At 53.5% G+C, this 16,143-nt stretch overlaps 1 protein-coding gene and 1 long non-coding RNA gene across 2 annotated transcripts; one reads left to right on the plus strand and one right to left on the minus strand.

The window, feature by feature from the left end:
• Window positions 1-3,613: 3,613 nt before the first annotated feature.
• LOC310699351 lies at window positions 3,614-8,055 on the minus strand. Its single transcript, XR_014522049.1, has 2 exons — window positions 6,981-8,055; window positions 3,614-5,389 (listed from the first exon to the last, which is right to left on the minus strand). It is a non-coding gene; the product is annotated as an uncharacterized lncRNA (long non-coding RNA).
• Window positions 8,056-9,847: 1,792 nt separating this feature from the next.
• Window positions 9,848-13,356, plus strand: EGR1 (early growth response 1). Its single transcript, XM_083489578.1, has 2 exons — window positions 9,848-10,300; window positions 10,692-13,356. Exons 1-2 carry the CDS (start codon window positions 10,039-10,041, stop codon window positions 12,092-12,094), a joined length of 1,665 nt encoding a protein of 554 aa, XP_083345704.1. The 5' UTR covers window positions 9,848-10,038; the 3' UTR covers window positions 12,095-13,356.
• Window positions 13,357-16,143: the final 2,787 nt, after the last annotated feature.

Consider the following 16,143-nt stretch of genomic DNA (forward strand, 5'->3'; position numbering starts at 1 on the left):
AAACACTGTTCTAGGAAGCTATTGCTGGACAAAATGTTCCTGTCCCCTTTTGTGCAGAAATCTTGCAGCTATAGCTATACAATCACAGGCTTAGAGGGGAGCCCCCCAAAGCCATTTAATCCAACCCCAAACATATTATATTCCTCCCTTCCAAAGAAGTCTGCCTCCCATTATCTCTAAAGACAGATGAATGCCAACTCAACTCCCCCCCCCCCAAAAAACCCCACGTACTGTAAAGCAACAATAAACCTATAGCAGAAGAACCATTTCTCCTCTAAGGCACAACGAAATAGATCAATAAACGATAGAAGCATATATGATTAAATACACACAGTCATTGCACAGTTGCATTTCCTAGCACCAACAGAAATCCCTTTCAGGCAAATCTTTTCCTATTCAGACCTCAAGTTCACAATACCAAAAAACCCGGCTAAATTAGCCTTCATCATCTCTCCTAGTGCTCAAACACAAAGGTTAGATTGCTCACTCTGAAGAGCTCACCCAGTCCCCATCACCACTAACAAGGGTAATAATAATAAAAACAGTGTTACAGTAGGTGTCAGATGCTGATGGTGGTTGCTCGTGAGTAACCAGGCAGAACTCCGACCTGTCTTTTACAGGTTTTATTGTGCAAACTATTTACAGTGCAGATCTACAAAGTTCATATCTGTCTTAGTCACTTGCAGAATCCGGGAATGGCCCTTTCCGGCTTCTCCCCCAACATAAGAACTTCGGCACCCCAAGCCTCCTCCTCCCCTCCTTGTGTTTCACCCCTCTGCACCAGCTGGGCTATGGAAGTGGCGTGCATCCCTTCTGGCCAGCCTGGCGAGGTGAGGCGCTGGGGCTCTCTCAGCAGCATCCTTGAGCCATTTCCTCGCTTGACTGGACCCTTCCCTCTCTTCTCCACTGGAGGTGTGGCTTTTCCCACCGCTGGAAGAGGAACTGCTCCTCAGGAGTTTCGGAGGCTCTCTGTATCCCAACGGCCCCCCTGCCTCCCTCCCCTGTTCCGATGGCAGTCCCCTGACAGTAGGCAATGGGTATGCCCACATTAGGACCTGCTCCGCATCCAGTGTACTCCCACTACCAGTATTTGAAGCCATATTCATCTTAGCTACAATTCTTGATAGATACTGCTGTTTGATATTTTTTAAACCAAACCAGTGTCAATCCAGCTAGAAAACTGGATGCAAAGTAAACAGTAATGTGAACATACCCTAACAGCTATCGTGCATGCACAGATGAGCACACATACCCAGATTAACAGCTTCATGAATAGGAGTTGGGGGGATGTTGCAGGAACAGGGAAACCAAAAAAGGTAATGTAGGGTGCAGTGGAGATCCCTTCCCCATTCTCTGATGAAACACAGCAAGGGGAAATGACCTTTCTTCAAGTTGTGGATCAGTAATTTATCATCTTATCATGATCTCAGCAAAGCATTTAACTAAGTGCCCCCATGACATTTAGCTTATGAGCTAGCTGTTTAAAAGGCCTGGGGTGGATGCTAAAAAGACTGTAAGATGGCACCAGACCAGTCTCTCCAGGAAGGCTCTTCCATAACTGGTGTGACACCACCAAAAAGGCCTCCTCTGCCTTGCTTCATTTGGTGGAAGCACCCTCAGAGCAGGGCCTCTAATGAGGATCTTCAAAGATCAGGTAGAGAAGATTATTCTGGCAAGATTTATTCTTGACAAACCCATGCTGGCTGATACTAATCATTATATAGTTATGAAGATGGTTGCTCTGCTCCCCAGCTGAATTTCAGCAAGAAAAAGGGGCTTTCTTTCAATGCAGGAAACCAAGAAGCTGTGTCCCTGTTAATTCTTCTGGATCACTCAGCAGCTTCCATTCTCATCAGCCATCATATCCTTAAGGACCATGTGTCTGAGATGGAGATTGAGGCCATAGTGTTCAGTGGTCCGTTCCCATTGGGATAGCCATTTCCAGAAGGTGGTGCTGAGGGACAGTCGCCTTGGCCCAAGGCATTTTTGCTGTGGTGTGCCAGAATGTCAGGCCTGGACAGGGAATCAAATGTGACCCTCCAGGCCTCTTTACCTGGCCTTCTGGACTCTCCTCAGGCCATACCCCCTCCCCAGCCACACCTCTTCTCCAACCCCCATGAGTGTTTCTGCCTGGCGATGTTCTCTCTCCAGTGCTGGAGGCAGTATGTCTCTGAATACGGGTTGCTTGGAAACACAGGTGGGCAGATTGTTGATGCTCTCATGCCCTGCTTGTAGGCCTCCCACAGACATGTGATTGGCTACTGTGACTAGATGGACCTCTGGCCTGATCCGGCACTCTTCTTATCATCTTGTGTGTCCTTTAACTCTTGACAGTACCACTTCCTTCTCTGGTTGGAGAATAGAGAGGGGTGTGCAAGTGGGTGTGTAGAAAGAAGTCTGTGGTACGAAGGGGAAATGAACCTTGGTTGCCCTGACTGCTTTTCCTTCTGGGCCCACCCACCACTGGCATTGACCCCTGGAAGGCTGCTGCCTGGAAGGAAATGTGTCCCTCAATCTACATGAATCTGTTGAGTGAGGTCATCTGAGGATATGCAGTGCCGTGTTATCAGTATGCTGATAACACCCAACCCGTCTCCCTTTCATCAAATTCAGGTGAAACTCTGTAAGTACTGGACCAGTGCCTGGAATCAGTAATAGATTGGATAAGGGCCAATAAACAGAAGTTCAATCCAGACAAGACAGAACTACTGCCAATGGTAGATCATCTGACCTGGAAGGTGGATGGTGGCATTCAACCTGTTCTGGATGGGATTATGACTCCCTCTGAAGGATCAGGTTCACAGTCTGGGGGTATTATTATTAGATCCAACCTTGTATTGGGAGGCCCAAGTGGTTCTCAGGCTATGAAGCATCTCTCAACAGCTTAGGCTGGTACACCAGCTGTGGCTACTTCTGACTAGATAGAAATAGCTTGGTCACAGTTATCCATGCTCTGGTCCTGCTGGGGCTATTGCAATGTTCTGTACACACAGCTGCCTTTGAAGACTGTCTGGAAACCTTAGGTGGTTCAAAACATCGTGGCTGCATTTCTGACTGGGACTGGGAATATGGATCATGTATCATCAGTTTTGAAACAACCACTTTGGCTCCCAGTCTGGTTTTGAGCACATATCCTTATTGATTGGTTTTAACATTTGATGTCATTTAAAGTCTGCGACTGGGGTATCTTAAGGGCCAAAGTTTCCCACTTGAATCTGCCTAGGTATTATGATCACCTCCAGAGGCCCTTCTCTGGCTCCATCCACTACCAGAGATGAGGCAGGTGGTGACCTGAGACAGGGCCTTTTTGGTTGTGGTGTCCCATCTCTAACGTTTGCTCCCCTGAGAGGTTTGCCTGGAGCTGAGTCTGTTCCCTTTTCGTGTGTGTTAGGTGAAAACTGTTGTTCTCCTGGGAACCCTTGTGAGCTGGAGTCACATGCCTTAAATAAGCAAGATAAAACAAGGCAGTGTTGTTATTCCTATATTAGGAAATGAAGAACAGAAACTGAGAGATGGTAGGCTGCCTAAAACCACCTCGTGCTGAAATGAGCTTTGAACTGAGAACTTCATGGTTTGCTCTTAAACTGAACTATGATGCACACAAATATGGGAGTGAGTGCTAGTGATTTTTTTCTTTACTCAAAACTGTCAGATAGCCTGGGGAGCAGGCAGTCCCCACAAGACTGGAAATCATCAGAGGCCTACACTTACCCCTTTATTTCAGAGGCAGCATGGTAAGTATGCTAACTCCAGAGTAGGAGATCGGGCCACTCTGCTTATCTCTCCCCGAATATAACCAAAGCACGCATAACAATGGTCAGATTCCGTTTTCTAGTTCAGCTAGCACAGGGATGTCCAACCGGTCAATCGCGATCTACAGGTCATTTGTTCCTGGTCAACTTTGGGTTTGACTCCCCAATAAAAGCTGAACAACTTTGGTTAATCCAATGAGTAGGTCATTGCCAGTGTTTTTATAGTGGGAGTAGATCACAGTCTCTTGGAAGTTGGACATCCCTGAACTAGCACATCATCTGAATGGGGTTTCTCCCCATCCGAAACTGGGCAGAAACACAGATGTCACCTGAGTAATGCTGAATCCAGCAGTATTCCCAAGCCCCTCTCATACAGGTCCCATGCAAGGTAGGTCATGCACTCAGCTCTGAATTAGCTGTTCCACTGAACAAAAGTATCTCTACGTTGACTTGATTCATTTTCTATTGAGCAATGTAGAACTTGCTTCTGAGTAGACATGCAGAGAATCAAGCATTAGTCATTATGCAACAGTTCTCAGGAAAGGATTCAATGAGGAAGGGACAATAAATCTGAAACACATCAAAAACTGTATTAGAGAAATGCTATTTGTAGGAAGAGCTCAGTCCTATGCTTGCTAATTAACATTAGCAACAAATTAGATGATTAGCAAATGCGTTAGAAATCAACAGAGGAAATGGATAAAAGGTTCTGGTCTGCTCTTAAACATGGCATTACAAACAGCCTTAATGGGTTTTTTTCCTCCTCATACCTTTGGGATTTATTATGATTATTTATTAAACTTATTAGAATGTGACCTGAATTAGGCCAAAAAAAATACCTGGCCTAGTTTTATCCGTTTTGTTTTCAGCACAGGGCAGGAAACAGGGATTTATTGGAAGGGGAGAGAGGGGAGCCTCCTGAATCTACCTCTGACAGATGTTGCAATGTTGGCAGATGAGGATTTCTTTCATTCCCCCTACAGAGAGATGTAGATGGAAGTGCAACCTACAGCCTACGTAGACATCTTTACAACCAAAGGCAGAATAACAGCCTACTCCCCTCCCTGCCACACTACAGGAAGCTGCATCCCCAGCCCCTTGCCCAAGAGCGAACGCGTAATCTGCAATTCTCCTGCTCTCCAAGTCTCCTGTCTCAACGACACAAAAGCAGGTTTGGGGCCCTGAGAACCCTTCCCTTCCTTCATTTCCTTTGAGCTACTTCTGGAAAACAGTATGCATGTTCAAGCCTGTCTTTGCATGTTCTCTGTGTTACACACATGTGGCAACTTCCACATCTCAGTGATGTCAACGACAAAATTTCTTGTTGATTTTAGAAGCTTGTAAGCTTATTGATTTATTTCCCTTGTATCCAGCTCCAACTCAGATCAACTTGCACCTGGTTGCCAGGGCACTCTCCCATCCCAGCAGCTTACAAAGCTAGACCTCTTCAGTTTTCAACAGTGGAATTGCAACTGATGCTTTCAGACCATCGTCTGCACTGTCTGGTTCCATGGGTTAATTTCATGGGTTGCTCACCTGCTTTAGGTAACAAAATGTAAATCTCAGCCATGTGATTGGTCCAGTGGTTGCAGCAGTATGGTCATTCTTCGCCCCCTTTTGACCTTTGACTAGGAAGTCTAGAACAAAAAATATTAGCTCTGTGTGTGTGTGCTCTAATTTACAGCAAATGCAATCTGTTTTAACTGTCCTGCTACACAGCATTTCCCTGTCCCCCAATCACAGAGAAGAGTGCCCTCTTCTGGATGGATGGTATCACAGCATTTGACATCTTTATTTCGACTGCATTTGTTTTTGTCTTTGCTTTGTGGTTTATGGGCCGTTAAATTAATAAAACACTTTAAAATTTAGTATAAGAATATAGGTTTCCTGTAGTATCAAACAATGGAAAAACGATGAATAAATAATCAGACAGGGTGATATAGCTTTTCTGATATAACTGAAAAATGAATTTAAAATGCAGTGGGTTGGATTCAGAATTCAGCATGCCTGGTGCAAACTGACTTCCTCGCCTTCTGGTTCCCACAACAGCCTTCCTAGCACCTAGCATTGTTCCACCAAGGGTTGGGGAGCCCCGCTGAATGGGGTCGGCTGTTGTGCAGATAGGAGGGCTGAGAGGACGGGTCACACACACAAAAAAAGCTGAGTGGAAGCGCCTTCTATGAGCAGAACCCCCATTCACATAAGTTTCCTCTGCCCCATTTGAGAGGAGGCACCCTTCCCCCTCAGCCCCCTCTGCCACATCTCAGCTCACCCAACAAGGACCTTTAGTGGAGCATTATGGAACACTGGAAGGCTGCCATGGGGGCACTCAGCTTCAGCCAGCTCTCTCACACATGGCTTAACTCTGTGTCCAACTCATTGTTTGAACTAAGCTTAAATTTCATGTAAAGACAAATTCCAGCACAGATCACCTTATAGCCTTTCATGCCTATAAAGCCAAACGTTTTGCTTAAAATACAGAGTCCGTAAAGGGGGGGGGGGATGATATAATTGCTTTAACCACTTATAAAAGCAGTTTAAAAATATGCCATGTTACTGTCTAAAGCCAGAATCCTGTCCCGTTTCTCTCACTGCAGCCTGAGTATGTGGTCAGCTGTTCTTGAGGAAGGGCCACCTTCCTTGCACCATGTTTAGGGATAATGTAATGATTGCATGTCATCATATGCAATCCCATCCACGTTTTTCAGAATTTCTGATAGTCAACACACTTTCAGTGTCTCACTATAGCATATTTAAAAAGTTTTATCTGTTTCCTTATTTTTGTTCATGTTTCTTGCTGTACACTGCCCCAAAATCTCATACAATAAAAGATGGTAAAATAGGGGTGTGTGGGGGTGTACACACATGGCTCCCTCTAACAGCAATCTCATGCTCTGAGTGACAACGACTATGCGGCCAAAATGGGGCCACTGAGAAAGAAGTGGGAGGTTATGTGGGAAAATCCGGAAGTCGGCAGAAGGACAACTTTTATAAGCAAACAAACCCCTAGGGGTTTATAAACAGCCTCATGAGGACTGAGCATGCTCAGTAGCCAAGGTATATTGAGTGTCGTGGCCTGGGGTGGGGAGAAGGAATGAAGCATGCAGAATTAAAGCAGGTTTAATTTTTGCTTAATCTTGACTCTTTTGTTGCAGGTCCCACCTTTTCTCTCTATATAACCGCGGGGTGATCCGCGGCCTGTTCACACGTGTAGATAATGAGACTTACAAGCGTGAATAGTCTATTCAGGCGGGCTCCTTTCGTAAGCAAGGACTCCCTTGGATCATCCCCGGACCGGGATCTTGCAGCGGTATACGCTGCTCTGCAAAGCGTCCCCCTAACGGAGCCGTGTTCAGACGACGCTGCTGAATGACTTAATATAACGGGGAGGGGGGTGCCTGTCTTTCTTTCGCCCTGCCGCGGAGGGAAGGGATCCCGCAGCAGCTGCCAAGCCGGGGAGGGAGCCTCCAGAGCCCGCAGAGTGACGTGGCCAGGAGAGTACACGACAAGCGACGACACATAGGGGTCTCCTGGGCATGCGCAGTGAGGGAGGAGAAATATTGGGGAGGGGGCGATGCTCGGACGTCTCATGCCAACGAAGCTCGTATGGAGCCATCCTCGTTCAGGTTCTTGCATGCCGGCTGGCTGCTGCCTGGGAATTCAATGGAATCCGTAAAAATGGGTGATCGCCCCCCAAATCACGCGCCCCTTAAGATCAGGAGTTGTGCTGGGGAAGGGGGTGAAATCCAGCCTCACAGAGAGAAGAATGAAGAGAAGATGCTTAGAAAAGGGGAGATCATCCACTTCCCCCCCCCCAAGGGGTTGCCCTTGTAGCCGCGTGGGGCGGGGGGAGGTGGGCAAAGGATGCCGCGGCTTGGGCTGCCTCTGCCCGGCTAGCAGCAGCAGCCTCCGCCTCCGCCTCCCGCCCAGGCTGTGAATGCCGAGGATTTCCCTCCCGTGGCAGGGATTCCTCCTCCGCCGCGGCCCCCGCGCGCGGAGGGGGCGGAGGGGGGCTGGGCTGGGCTGCTGATTCCGCGTCTCTCTGCAGCACTAGCCTAATTCCAGCACAGGAGCCTCTCTCCAGCTCCCAGCTCCGAGCCGAGTCTCCGAGGACTGCGGGGGAAGCACTTGCAGAGGCGGCCGCGCAGGCTCAGTGAGATCTCACTGCGTCTCAGGTTCTCTCGCTGGGCAGATGCCAAGAAAGGGGGGGGGGAGGGAAGCGGGGGAGAGAGAGCCAAAAGAAAAAACCCGAAAGCCTGGGAAGCATCAGGGGCTTCTCCTTGGCACCGAGGAATCCCTGGGCTGCCTGCGCTGGGGAGTGGGGCGAATCCCACCTGCTGCTGCCAAGCAGCCTGTTTTGCAGGGCCAGCCAGCTGCGAAGGAGACGCTCCGTCGCAGCTGGCCCTGGGCGCCAGGGGGCAGCACTGAGCCGCCTGCTTTGCAACTCCCCGAGATTCCCCTGCATTTCGCATCATCAGGAAATTCCCTTTGACGAGATGCCTCTGCAGCCTTCTGCAGTGTGCGCGCCCGGGGTGCTTGGCGCTGGCACAATCTCTACTTTCTGTTTCCCTCCAACTTCCCACCCCCAAACCAGCCAAGCAGATTACAAGGGTAGCCCAGGCTGGACGAAGCGCCCGGCTCGGCCTGGAGGAACAAAGGGCACCCCCAAAACTGGCCCCAGAGGAAACAATTGTTTAGCTCGCTGAGTATATATGCAAACATCACGAAGGCCTTGCAGCTTCAAGTTGGTGAAAACGAATCCTTGCATTCGCCTTGGAAATGGGGGGGGGGGGGGAAGCAAGACCAAAATAAATTGAGGCGGCTCGACCACTTCTCTAAGAGGTCAATTGGGGAAATGAACGCTTGAGGTGAGAATGGGCGCGTGCGAAGTGTCTCTGGCAAGCTGCCATCCCGAGCAAGAAGAAGGTGCAGCAGTGCTACGTGGTCTCAGTGGTTGCCTTGCCTCCGCCATATAGCGCTTATCCGCACAAGGCAGGCTGTCAGCAGCAGCAGCCTCCCCGAAATGTATCGAGAGGAAACACGTGCACGCTACAGCCGTAATGCAATAGGAAAGCATAAAAAGGGAGAAGCCCCAATTCTGGAAAACACCTCAAGGAGCATGCCGATCCCCCTAAAATGCATATACAAGATCACATCCGTGTGCATATGCATATCACTAATTTTGGAATCAGAACTATTGCCCGGTTCCGATTGCACCCAGGTCCTAGCAGTGACCTAACTTCGCCCATATGCACGTATTGACAAGAAAGGAGGAAAAATCCATCCTTTCGCCCTCGCCTGCCCTGATTCTCGTTTAAAGCGCGACTAATCCGCTTTAGCGGAGTTCTAGAATGCACGCTTCAAACTTGGGAAGCTATTCCAGCAGGAAGTTCGACGGGCGCCCTCTGGCGGCGGGTGCGTTTCTCCGGCGCTGCTTATTGGCTCTGCCCGCTGCACTTGCCGCCGGCTTTTCAATCTCCCGCGCGCCCCCTGGCGACCAGGGGCCGGGAGGGCTGCTCCTCGACTCGGACCCCGCCGATGCGGAGTTGCCGGGAGCGCCGATCCGGCGGCTCCGCAGCGCCTGGCCCCACAGGGCAGCAGGGAGACCAAGGGCTCCTCCGCGGCTCTCCCAGCTCCTCCTCCCCCTCCCACCTCGCCGGTCTCTCCTCGCCTCCCGCCCCTGCCGGAATTGCCATATTAGGAACAGGAAGGCTCATGCCGGAACAGGGCCTTTTAAGGGCATGGCCTTATATGGACTCTGCGTCCGGGGGCTTCCGGGGGCCGCGGCGGAGACTGCAAAGCGGGAACCCCGCGGGGGGGGGGGTCCGAAGGCTCCGGCTCCGAGACCCGTGCCGAGGGACGGGATCCCCAGGGGCCCAAGCGGCCCAGGCAGGCCGCGGGACTCCCGCCTCGGGCCCGGCCGCAGCCCCCCTTCTCGGCTTCCCCCAGTGTCAGGCTCTGACGCCAGGCGGGGTCCTCGCGCCCGGGAGCCATATAAGGGCTTCCTGCCTTCCATATTTGGACATGTACGTCAGGAAAGGGGCGGTGCGGGGCCGATGAGACCCGATATATAGAGGCTGCTCTGGGGCGGGCGGGGAGCCGAGAGCTTCTAGCGAATCGAGCCAGGGGGAGCCCCAGGCAGGGCGGGCGGGGGAAGGGAACGCAGCGCCTCCCGCGGGCACAGCCAGGGGGAACCCCAGGCCAGCGCCCACCGCGTCGACCCCCGCTCCTCTCGCCGCCCCACGGGCGCCGTAGCCCCCGGCCTAGCGCCCCCCTTCGCGCCCCCATGGCCGCGGCCAAGGCCGAGATGCAGCTCCTGCCCTCGCTGCAGATGGCCGATCCCTTCGGCTCCTTCCCGCACTCGCCGCCCACCATGGACTCCAACTACCCCAAGCTCGAGGAGATCATGCTGCTGGCCGGAGCCGGCTCGCAGTTCCTCAGCCCCGGCAGCGGCAGCGAGAGCGGCGGCGCCGGAGGAGCAGGAGGCAACGGCAGCTTCAATCACTCGGGCGAAGGCGGAGAGCAGTCCTACGAGCACCTCGCTGCAGGTAGGCAGAGGCACGTCCCGGGATGGGGGGGCAGAGGGGCAGCCCTCCACCCCGTCGGGCAGGGGACTCCGCTAGCCTGAGCGCGCGCGGGGAGGGAGGGGGATTCTCCGACGTGCGTCACCCGCCCGGGCCAGGTAGCTCCGGCAGTTGGAGCCGCGCCAGGCGCTGCAAGATGTAGCGCTCCATCCTTCCTGAGCCCCGAGGGAAGGGGGGGAGTCCCCGAAGTGGGGCCGGCCAGGCAAGCGCGATTCCCCCAGATGATCAGCTAGCTGGGGGGAGGCAGCTGCGGCTCCGATGCCTGCTTGCTTGCTTGCTTGCCTTTGGGGTGGCGATGGACGAAGGAGGAGGCGGCGCTGTGGGGACTTACCTTGGGCCGCTCTTCTCTCGACAGACACTTTCCCCGACATCTCTCTGAGCGGCGACAAGCCCTTGGCGGTGGAGACCAGCTACCCGAGCCAGACCACCCGCCTGCCGCCCATCACGTACACGGGTCGCTTCTCCTTGGAGCCGGCGCCTGGCAGCGGGGGCAGCACCCCTCTGTGGCCCGAGCCTCTCTTCAGCCTGGTCAGCGGCCTGGTGGGCATGGCCACCCCGCCCGCCATCTCCGCCGCGGCGCCGCCGGCGTCGTCCGCCTCGCCGTCCATCCCGTCGTCGTCGTCCGCCTCGCCCAGCCCGGCGATGAGCTGCTCGGTGCAAGGCAGCGACTCGAGCCCCATCTACTCGGCGGCGCCCACCTTCCCCGCCCCTGGCGGGGCTGACCTCTTCCCGGAGCAGCCCTTCGCCAGCCCGTCGGGGGGCTCGCTGTCCTTCCCGCCGCCGGCTTACCCGACGGGCAAGAGCACCTTCCAGCTGCCCATCATCCCGGACTACCTCTTCCCGCCGCCGCAGCAGCAGCAGCCGGGAGGCGATCTGGGCCTGGGCTCGGCGGAGCAGAAGCCTTTCCCGAGCCCGCAGCCATCGCTGACGCCGCTGTCCACCATCAAAGCCTTTGCCACGCAGAGTAACGGGGGCGGCGGCGGCTCGACGGCGGAGCCCAAGAGCCTCCCGGGGTCGTACCAGGCGCAGCTGGTCAAGCCCAGCCGCATGCGCAAGTACCCCAACCGGCCCAGCAAGACCCCTCCCCACGAGCGGCCCTACGCCTGCCCCGTCGAGTCGTGCGACCGCCGCTTCTCGCGCTCCGACGAGCTGACGCGCCACATCCGCATCCACACGGGCCAGAAGCCCTTCCAGTGCCGCATCTGCATGCGCAACTTCAGCCGCAGCGACCACCTCACCACGCACATCCGCACCCACACGGGGGAGAAGCCCTTCGCCTGCGACATCTGCGGGCGCAAGTTCGCGCGCAGCGACGAGCGCAAGCGCCACACCAAGATCCACCTGCGCCAGAAGGACAAGAAGGCCGCAGACAAGGGACACGCCGTGGCGGCCGCCCCGACGGCACCTTCCGTGGCCGCCTCCCCGCTGGCGCCCTACTCTGCCTCGCCTGCCTCTTACCCGTCCCCCGCCTCCTCCTACCCCTCGCCGGGGCCGGCATCCTACTCTCCCCCCGTGACGTCCTATGCCTCTCCCGTGACTTCATACGCCTCCCCCGTGACGTCGCCCTTCCCCTCCTTCCCCTCGCCTTCGGTGGCCACCAGCTACACTTCCATGGCCTCGTCTACCTTCCAGAGCCAGGCAGCGGCCACCCCCTTCCCATCCCCGGGGGGCCTCGGCAGCCCCTTCGGCTCGCAAGTGACTTCTGCACTTTCTGACATGGCCTCCACTTTCTCGCCCAGGACAATCGAGATCTGCTGAGAGGAGAAAAGGGGGCGAGGGGGGGGGGAACACACACACAACCACCACCAAGGCTTTCGCTACGCCCACCCACCCCGTCTAGGTAGGGTGGGGTGCTGATAACGAATCTTCCTCTGGGACTTGGTGGAAGAACAGTGGACTCCCTCGCAAGCCAACCCGGCCCCCCAGCTTTCCAGCAGCCGGGGGGTGGGCTGGGGTTGGGACTTATCTTTCAACTTCAACTGCCTGAAGACACAAGCTCCCGGACACCGGAGTTCCTCTCCACTTCTGTTCTGCATGGACGAGAGAGGTCTTTTTTCTTCCGCGATGATTTCCCCCCAGCCCGCAATTCATTCCTTAGGGGGGAGCAATGGGACTTTGGGGAAAAAAATCCATGCATAGACAATGTAATATTGTATTATGTGCCATGGCTTTGCTTTCCTTCTGGGTTCTTGACGTGAACAACCTCTTTGCATATTCATATTGCGTTCTTTGGAGTACGAAGGGCCATCTCTCTCTCGCCCGCTCTTTCTTTTTTGTATAAATGGTAATTTTTCGCTCTTTTCGTGACGACAAAGCTGTACTGGGTTTTACAACTTGTTTTGGGGGGTGGGGTGGGGGTGGGAGGAAACAAACAAACAAAAAAAAGCAGCACTTAACTATGTATTTGAGCATGTCAACAGAGTGTGATGTTCTTTGTAAATATCACCTAGAGGATGAAACACTCTCGCGTGGCAAAAAGTTTTTGTTTGGTTTGATTTGTTGTTTTTCCTTTTGAGAACAAAAAACAAAACGCGTCCCAAGTCTTGGTGCCTTGTTGTGAAGCCCTGCTGACGTCATGCAACTCTGCGATTGGATGCTTTGCATCTAGCCTTAAGGTGAAAAAAGGGAAAGTGGGGGGAAGGGGACTCTGAGGCTCGAAAACACACAGGAAAAAGGGGAAAGGAGCCGGGAGACAGAATGTAAGCAAAAAAGCAAAACAAAGCAAAACAAAACCCCGAACTTCTCAAAAAGTCTATTTTTGTTACAGAAGTGTAAAATTTATAAATATATTCAGCAGTTGGAATGTTGTAGTTACCTACTGAGTAGGCGGCAATTTTTTGTATGTTATGAACATGCGGTTCATTATTTTTGTGGTTTTATTTTTGACTTTGTACTTGTGTTTGTTTAAACAAAAGTGACTGTTTGGCTTATAAACACATTGAATGCGCTTTACTGCCAATGGGATATTTGGTGTACAATACCCTCTGGAAAAGTCAATAAAAAATATCGAGAGACCAGCAGTCCGGCTCCTTCCTTCCTTCCTTCCTTCCTTCCTTCCTTCCTTCCTTCCCTCCCTCCCTATAGGCTTCCAGGGCTCTGACCCGGCAACTCTCCTTTCATTCACTCCAGCTCTGGCCCTTTCCTGTACCTGCAGCCCAGCCGTCGGGCTGGGCCTCGTCCCGCACCAGTAGGAATCTCTGCCCTCGTGGTGGGAAGTGATCTCTGGGTTTCTCTCTAGGGGGAGAATAAGATGCCCAAGTTCTCCACGACCCAGTTGTCATGCTTATGCGTGCTGCGGATGTCTCTATTCGCCCTTCATGCAATTCAGAGGTTTGTTCCAAGCTGAACGACGTCGCCTTGCTCTCCCAGACCTAAAACGCCAACTAGCCCTCCCTTCCCCTTCCCACTGGGCATTGGGGGGGGGCGACCCTCGCGAAGGTTGGAGGGGAGAGGACTCTGCCCCCCGAATCTGCCAGGTCTGTGCCGAGCAGCTCGTCGTCGGAAGTGTCTGCACGTCTCTGCGGTGCCTGAGAGCACAGCTGAGTCCACCGCCAGCGCCCTCCGTTAGCTTAAACCCGACGGCTCTTTATTTCGCTGGTGGAGGCGTGTTTGCTGCAGAGACGGTGGCGAGGGGATCGCATGCCCCCAGGCAGGTGACCCTAGACGGATAACGCTGGAGGCATCCCGGTGGGAGGGGGAAGCCTGCCAGGCACTTGGCTTAGATAGGGCAGGCGGGATGTGGGGCTCCTAATCCCCGTGGTCCGAGGTCCCAGGCAGCTGTGAGTCCCTCAAGCCCCTAGATAACAGCTCTTCTGCCAGGGAGCTAAAGAACTGACCTCCTTCCAGCCTCCCCCATTACTGTATAAGGGTGGTGGGGATGGATCCTATTCCCACTCTATAGCAGGGCTGAGCTGCGGGTCCCAAGATCAGGACCAGACTAAGTAAAGCCGAGAGAGAGACCCGCTACGGAGGCACCTTGGCCAAACCCCGCTGCCTCCGTTAGCTGCTCACACCACAGCTACTAAGCCCGCTCTGCTCGCTCCCTTGGCAGAACACATGCAGTCTCTTTCTCCCGCTTCAAACATTGCCCAAAGGCAGGAGCGGCGGCATACAGAGAGACCCATCCAGAATCGGGGCTGCGAATTGGTTCTCTCGCTTGGCTCTTGGCTTCTCTAGCCGGGTTCAAACGGCTGAGGAGCTCATTCTAGGATGTTGGACCCTACCTTGACTTTCTGAAGGGTCAATTCCCTTTCAATCTCAGAATACTGCTTATCACCCCGGAGTCTCCCTTCTGCTTCGGTTTATACGCAAGTAAGTACCATCGTGGGATTTATTCCCTGGCAAACGGGTGTAGGGTTGTAGCTCTCGATCGCAATCTTATGCATGTTTACGCAGGAGTAAGTCTTTCAACAGGGGCTCAGTCCTGGCTCAGCGGCCACAGTATTGCAGCCTGCGTCGTCTCCGGCACAGCAGTAGGTCACTATAGTTCCCATTTTACTGATGAAGAACTGAGGCTGGAAGTTATATAATGACGGAAGTGAGCCGTGAAGCTATACTGCAGGGAGGGGAGCTGCTAGAGAGAAGGTCCCCCTGCTTCTTACCAGCGCAGGTTTAATACACTCAGAAGCAGAGGTTTAGCAGAGACTCCCTCATTCTCCAGTCCTGGAATACTTTCGCTCTCTTCAGGGTTGCCAACTTTTTTTTCTGGATAGGTTCCTGCGCAGGACAGGCAGAAACGTCACAGGTGCTGTATCTCGCAGCGTGGTGATAAGAGTGGTAGGAAAGCGCCACCCGATACATTTCTGCCTGTTCTGAAGCTGTAAACAGTTCAGGAAGTTGTGACAGAAAAACAGCTGGAAATTATACTATCTCTGGGTGGGCCCTTTCTCACCTCCCCATTCTCAGAGCCTAAGACGAGACAGGACTCAGCCTCAGAACTTGTTCTGAGTGTCTACATCATTCTGAAACCCCTGCACCAAGCAGGGGCAGCCTACACGGCTCTGGGGCTTGTGGAATCATGAAAAATAGCCTTCCTCTGCACATGTGCAGAGTGCATTCGCGCCCATCTGGTGTCTGTCTCCAGTCTTTAGGGCATTTCGCTTATGTGAGGGGGAGGACATGGGGGCGGAAGGGACATTACTTCCGGACAGCTTGATCTCCTCCCCCGCCGTTCAGAAACCGGGCGCTGCCCCCATAGGCCAGTGGTAGCCAAGGCACTCAGATGATGGACTGCAACTCTTATCATCCCTTGCTTGGTGGGGGGGGGGACTATCGGAGTGGGGAGTCCAGCAAAATCTAGAGGGCTCCGAGTTGGCTACCTCTGCCCTAGGCTGCGGGGTAAGTCGAACTGAGTATCTGTATCCTACCCCCTAAACAGTATCTAGAAGTTTGCATTCCGACTTTCATCGCCGGCATTTTTCTACGAAGCAAACGGGATTTATGCATCTGATTTCAAAGAGGATCTTGTTTTTGACTCTGGGTGCTTGCGCTGCCCAGAAAAGATGAGGAAATTCTAATAGGGTGGGCTGGGAGGATACGCCCAGCTCCTAATAATCTGCAATGCATTGGGAAGTAAGGAAAACTCCTTCGTCCAGCATCCCTTGAAAAATAAGCCGCGAGGCTGTCCGCGCCGTCGAACAGACGGGACTTTGATTCCACTCCCGCGCCATATCCTGTATTAGTTCCGCACCACCCAGTCTCTTATTTCTGAAATGGCAGCAGCCGGCTGATACTGAGCCCCCCTTGTCCCTCCCCCGCCAGCAAGCTCAACCCACCCAGTTAAGTCTGCTGCCCGACTTGGCATCCCG

This window comes from Podarcis liolepis (genome assembly GCF_965112155.1).
Source record: "Podarcis liolepis genome assembly, chromosome: 2".
NCBI lineage: Eukaryota > Metazoa > Chordata > Lepidosauria > Squamata > Lacertidae > Podarcis > Podarcis liolepis.

Coding starts and splice junctions, on each gene's coding strand:
- EGR1 (XM_083489578.1), top strand. CDS start 10,039: ATGGCCGCGGCCAAGGCCGAGATGCAGCTCCTGCCCTCGCTGCAGATG. Junction 10,301..10,691: donor CTACGAGCACCTCGCTGCAG/GTAGGCAGAGGC, acceptor TTCTCTCGACAG/ACACTTTCCCCGACATCTCT.